Source organism: Meles meles, chromosome 9 (assembly GCF_922984935.1).
Source record: "Meles meles chromosome 9, mMelMel3.1 paternal haplotype, whole genome shotgun sequence".
NCBI lineage: Eukaryota > Metazoa > Chordata > Mammalia > Carnivora > Mustelidae > Meles > Meles meles.
In genome coordinates this window covers 2,839,564-2,846,264 of record NC_060074.1, presented here as the reverse complement: position 1 = coordinate 2,846,264, position 6,701 = coordinate 2,839,564, and the positions used below count along the sequence as shown (strand labels likewise).

At 34.2% G+C, this 6,701-nt stretch overlaps 1 protein-coding gene across 9 annotated transcripts in view; it reads right to left on the bottom strand.

Moving 5' to 3' along the window:
* Nucleotides 1-305: 305 nt before the first annotated feature.
* Nucleotides 306-6,701, bottom strand: part of PMS1 (PMS1 homolog 1, mismatch repair system component) — an 86,521-nt gene continuing 80,125 nt past the window's right edge. For all 9 annotated transcript variants that reach the window (XM_046018883.1, XM_046018881.1, XM_046018888.1 and 6 more), the window contains 2 exons: nucleotides 3,149-3,309; nucleotides 306-543 (listed from right to left, as the gene is read on the bottom strand). In XM_046018883.1, coding sequence (XP_045874839.1) covers nucleotides 379-543; nucleotides 3,149-3,309 — 326 coding nt within the window. In that variant the 3' untranslated portion in view covers nucleotides 306-378. The remainder of the gene's footprint in view (nucleotides 544-3,148; nucleotides 3,310-6,701) is intronic.

Here is a 6,701-nt window from a genome sequence, read left to right as displayed (position 1 = left end):
TAATTTACCTCTGAAAAGGCCCCATCTCCAAATTCTGTCACAATGGGGGTTAGGACTTCAACATATAAATTTTGGAGACACAATTCAATCCACAGCCCCTAGTAAATCAACCACCCAAGAATGCTAGGTAATTTCAGTTTGTAGTTCACAACCAGTAATTATTATGAAGGCTGGTTCTTGAGAAAAAAAAAAAAAAAAAAAAAAAAATCGAATAGTTGACATTAAAGTTTTCAAAATCTTTTAAAATATAAAAGTCAGTGAAGCGTCACTTATAAAATAACTAACACATGATAATACAAAGATGGTTTAAAGACCGATTCCTATTATTTTATTACCAAATCAATTTCAATAGTAACAAATTTTCTTAAACATATTTAATCAGGTATCTTCTGGAATATGGGTTAAATGATGAAAAAATGGGCGACCATGAACACACGCTTTAATTTCATTTCCAAATTGGTCCTTCATTCTGTAGATAATGTCTTGGACGTCCTCTTTGGATAAGTACATGGGCAACTGTCTAGATAGACGCACTGCTTCTCCCTGTGAAGAGAAAGTCACATGTTATACCATGATACATCCTGAAGCAGAAAACACGTTATTCCTGGCAAGAAAGAAGACAGAAAACAGATTATATTCTTATTATTCATTCACGCACATATTAAACACATATTACATGTTCATCACTATTGTACATTTTACACATAGTGGAAAATAAGACAAATATCCTTGCTCATGTTAATTTATATTCTAGTGCAGAGCAAAAAAAAAAGACAAAGAAAATTTTGGGGCGCCTGGGTGGCTCAGCCAGTTGGGCGTCCACCTTTTGATTTCAACACAGGTCATGATCTCAGGGTTGTGGGATAGAGACTGGTGTTGGGCTCTACACTGGGCATGGAGCTTACTTGGGATTTTCTCTCCCCTTCTCCTTCTGCCCCTCCCCACACCCCTCTCTAAAAAAATATAAATAAAAATAAAAAAGAGTTCTCACATGAACGGGAGGTAAAGTCAAAACCTGCTGATGAACTGGTTATGAAGGATACGGAATCAAGGGTAATGTCCACATTTCTGGTATAGTGATGCTGTTTTCTGAGATACGAAAACCGAGCATTTAGGGGTAAATGGTATTAGCAAAGCTGGTTTCTTTTAAAATTTATTTAAAAACAAATTGTGCTTCAAAGAGCTTGAGCCTAATATTATTCTAGAACCACATACCCTCTTCCATTATCCTACTCCTTTCCAACTAAACCTATTTTTCCTTCACTTTGACCTTTAATCTCCTCAGTCCCTTTCTTGCTATGCCCCACCAGCACCCTTCTTGTCATCTTTCCCTACGTAAGGGACAGATAGTAAGCCATTAAAGATACTATTTCTAGCTTTCTGTATTCCTTTTTGATTCCTACTACTAGAACCCAATTCATCTTTAAAATCTTCTAGCACCTAACACAGTTTCTTGTGTACATTATGGGTTCAAATGTGCTCACTCATCCCCTGTTCTACCATATTCACCTTGTAATCCCTATACCTGGATAAACTGTACCATGAACTATTGGAAAATCATTCAAACTATCTTGGCTGGATTCAATACCAATGTTAGCTCTTATCAGTGCTCAATGCCATTTGGACATCTTAGTCTTCTCTAATCAATCTTCTCTTATAGTACCTACAGCTCTTATTTTTGGATCTTTTCTACTATACTCAAATCCCTAATGCCTTCCTAGCCTCTTCACTCTCAGTAGATAACTTCTCCTACACCTTCGTCACATGTATCATACACGACTTCTCTCAAGTTTACCTGAAAATAGTTTTACTTCCACTTTCCTTCCCTTTTGCTCTTCATTGAGAGAAGTTTCTCCTTTCTGAAACTTACATCATTACCCCCGTCTTCCTTCCTGCCTCTTTTGGAACATCTGCTTACCAATCTTTTATGTCAGTCTTTTCCACCAATAGCAAAGACAAGCTAATCTCTCGTTTCTTCTTTTTACCACCGTATGACTTGCTGCCTACACTTTTTCACTACTGCTCTACTCTTTTGCCATTGGCAAGTCTTGCATCTGGACTACTTTTCTATGATCATTGCCATCCAGCAACCATACCAAATGGTCTTCAAGCAACTATTACCCTATGAAGAATCTGCTACTACTTTCTCATTTTTAAATTTCTTTCCTCCTTTGACCTTTATATCTACTCCTCTACTGTTTTTCCTTTCACTCTCCTGTCTTTATTTCTGATTTGTCTTATTCAGGTGGACTTTAAACGTAAGTATTCCTGTAGATCTTTAGAAGTTCTCTTTTTTCCCTAGACTCTCTTCCAAATCAATCAATCCACAACTGACTTAATGTAATGAGGTGTAATATTAGTAAAAATATTTATACCTAATGCCAAACACTTTTTTTTTGTTGTTTCTGAAATCACATTTCTTCCCACATGGTTTTTTAATATACAAAATACTACCCTCCTTCAACCTTCATTTAAGTTTATCCTACCTCTTTCACAAGAAGATTCCTTTGAAGTCATTAGAAACTATCAGTGTTAAATTGCTCATGCAATGGGCTAGGAACTTCCACAAGTCAAGGCTCTTGAAGGACTTACAGAATGCTACTGAATACAATCTTCAGAAAGGGTAAAAAGTGGACTTTCCTCAAGTCTGGCCCTCAGAATACAGTGGGGACACCATGATTATATTCTAAACAACAATGGCCCATATTTTTTTTTAAGGGAGAAAACAAATCTTATTTATGTTCAGGTTTGTTTTCGAAATAATACCAAACTTGAGGGAGAGAATTCAAACACTGAGACGCTCACTATTACTTTCCAACAACTATCCTATACTTGGGACATTTAAAACCTTATAATCTTCCTCCATTCCATATTACATCCGAACTTATTTTTTAACCCACTGTTATGTTTCTCATTTGTGGTAGATATTCCTAGGTAACTAAAATTTCCTTTTATTCAATGATACATCTTTCACTTTTTCTCTTTTTGCTCTTGCAGAGATCAGGGATTTCTTTTTTTAGTAGTATTTCTTCTTAGAAAAAATAGTAGACCTTACAGAAACTTTACTATTTTGAAAACTTACTGTTTTATTAAGAAACAGTTAAGTATGTTAAAATCTAACCAACCTATATAATCTAGTAATAAATACCTCTAAGTAGCTTATCACTTTGCGAGGTCTACATTCATAAACTTCCTTTGCGTTTTTGTTTAATATAGCATTAAGAATTTCTTTTAAGTCCATCACTCCATAGAATGGGAGACAATTAGCCATTTCTTCTATTTCCAAGTAGTCTTCAGCAATGGAAATGCCTAAAAGAAAAATAAAACCACGTGTAGATATGGTTAGTTTTGCTTAAATTATATTCCAGAAAATGTCTATTAAAAACAAAATCACTGTTAAAAACATTTAGTGAAACGTCCTTAGAATTTAATGTAGTCAGGACAAAGTTCTGTTCCTTAGCTAGAGAACAAACAGTAATTTCCCATAGGACTTCACATTAAGTCATAAGCGTCAAAGATACCACATGTGCTTTATATCATTTAATTTCATCTTAGTTATTGCACTTCTGTTTCCTACATTTGTTTAGAACATTTCTTACTTTGGAGAGAAAATGAAGTCCCATGATATTTATTAAAATAAAACTGGTTTAAGTGTTTTAACAACTGCTGCTGTTCAAAGTCTATTCTACTAGTTTAATACTAACTTAAAGGCCCAAGTTATTTCTATTTTTTTAACTTACAATTTATAAAAATGTTCATATAGTAATTTATTTTTTACAGTTTTATTGAGATATAATTGATAAACCCTAAGTTTATGGTATGCATAGTATTGATTTGACACACTTATATACTGCAAATAGTGACATTAAGATATTACTACTTTGAGAGAATGAAATACTGTTTAATCAGTAATGTTTACTCAAAATATCTTAGTAAAACAATATTTAAAACCGACATTATTATTTAAATAATTTAGTGACTAAAATAAAACTAAAAAAAGCTACATGATTAGATATATCATGAGGTACAATATCCATAAGAGCATAAATTCCAAAGGATCAAATTTGGCTTTAGAATGCATTTTAAGATGTTGCAAAACAGCAGATATTGAACTTCTTTGGCTCTATCTGTGTAACAGTGTTCTTAATATTTAAGTCCGCCCATGTTATGTAGAACTAAGAAAATGAGACAGTTCAATGTTGGGTAAGTGGCAGCTATCAACAGATGAATAAAGAAAGAGGAGTGATACAGCTTGAACAGTTGCAGGTCCTGAGACATCAGTGACCCTACCCCTAATCTGTTTCCAGTTAGTGATCACTTTCTTGACCTGGAGAAGATGCAATGGTGGTAGACTAAACAGAGCAGGCACCCCTGGAAACAACTGATTTAATAACAGAAGATCTATAATCAAGCATTGAGGAGTAAAATGCAAAGTTTGGTAAGTAATAGATCTATAATCCAAATTACTTTACTCTCCAAATTTTGGAGAGTAATAGAAGATCTATAATCAAGCATTGAGGAGTAAAATGCAAAGTTTGGTCAAGGAAGACAAAATAAGAGTTTGAGCAACCAGGGGAACTTAAATGGGACTTGAAACATATTTAATTTCTATTTAATAATAGAAGATCTATAATCAAGCATTGAGGAGTAAAATGCAAAGTTTGGTGAGTAATAGAAGATCTATAATCCAAATTACTTTACTCTCCAAATTTTGGATTACTATCCAAATTACTCTCCAAAATTTGGAGAGTAATAGAAGATCTATAATCAAGCATTGAGGAGTAAAATGCAAAGTTTGGTCAAGGAAGACAAAATAAGAGTTTGAGCAACCAGGGGAACTTAAATGGGACTTGAAACAGGATTTACACAAGAAGCAGAATATTATAGTTCACATCTTTTTGCATATATAGATAAGGAAATTACCAAAATATTAGCCCAGAGACTTTTCACTATTGCTGGTTCTTTACCTTTTATAGAACAATTAGATTGAAGAGTCTAATAGTGACTAGATTTGCCCTGGAAAATCATACACATTTCACAGAATTACTTGTGGATAGGGGTACAGTATTTGGCAACAGATGAGGAAATTGAGCAATATTTTAATCACCATGTTTGCAAAATTCTGATATGGGAAACTTACAGACATTTGGAACCACGTAACAATAAACTTTCAAGAATTTTCCATAAGATTCTGTGAAATGCTTCCTAATTTTCAGGGAAAATATTTCAAATGAGTAAGTGGTTTGACAAGTTTTCACTTTCTTAAAATAGAGAATTCTTATCGATGCAAAACAAAAAACTAATCCCGTGAATGAGCAAAATTCTTAGGATCACATTCAGAATCTTTTCCCTCAGAGTCAGATGTATTCCTCCTCTCTTTTGAATGTCCTTATCATTCAAAGATGTTTAGTGACAACTGGCAAACTGCTCATCCAAAGTTCGTCCAAGAAAACAAACTCACGAAGAGGAGAAATGGTTTTTAAGAAAACATGACATAAAAATTAATGAAGGAAAAGAAAGGCTTAAAAAAGAGGAAAACAGTTTTAAATTTGATCTGTTACTGCTAAGATAAATAATGCTGATGACAATCTAAGAAAATTAATTCCAACCAAATCAAGTCAGTTTGCAGGTGACTCTTACTCATTTTTATATCTCTGGTGCCTTGTAAAGTACCTAGTATTTAACAGGACTTAAAGAACACTACCCACGGGGTACCTGGGTGGCTCAGTCTGTTGGGTGTCTGCCTTTGGCAATGGTCATGATCCCAGGGTCCTGGGATAGAGCCCGGTAGCAGGCTCCCTGCTCATCGAGCCTCTTTCTCCCTCTGCCTCTATGGCTCCCCCGCTTGTGTGCTCTCTCCTTGTCAAATAAATAAATAAAATCTTTAAAAACAAAAACAAAAAACACTACCCACAAGCTAAGAGCTGAAAGCATAAATATGTTCTTAGAAAAGACAGGGAAGTAGTTATTTTAACTTTTTTAAAAAAATTGCTGTGATACTATTTTTTATGGAAAAAAAAAAAAAGTGGCACCTGCCAGCAATACCACACAGTTCGTTAGAAAAACAGATTAAGAAAAAAAAATCTTATTACACACAAACCTATACACACCCCTTGTTTCACACTTCAAATAAATTAAAAAGATGCTAGGGGTCTTGAGCAAGAAAGACTTCTGGGAGGACTAAAAGAAATGACAGAAAGGGATACTGGAAGATGGGAAGGAAAGAGAATACCCAAACACCTACCACTGGCAAGTACTATGCTAACTGATTTCCCTAAGTACCTCTCTAGTGCTCACAACTACTTTACGAAGTAAATATCTCAATTTTTGTAGGAAACAATATAACAAATTAGTTAAAAGCTAGACTGTAAATGCACTTGGGTTGAAATCCTGGTTCTACTAGTAACTGGTATGCTTAAGCAAACTTCATTGTGTCTTGATTTTTCCATCTGTAAAATGGAGACAGCAACAGAAACTACTTTGTAAGGCTATTAATTAATATTAATACATTTAATATTTAGAATAGTGTCCTGTACTTTATAACTATTCGATAATTATTAGTTGTTATGATGAGAAAACATTGAGGCCACTCCAAATCTAAATATCCGAGACTGAGATAGAAGGTGAGAAGTCCAGGGCAGGTGTTCCTAAAACTGTAAAAGTAGGTAAAATTAAAGTTTGGAGCACCAAACTATTTTCTG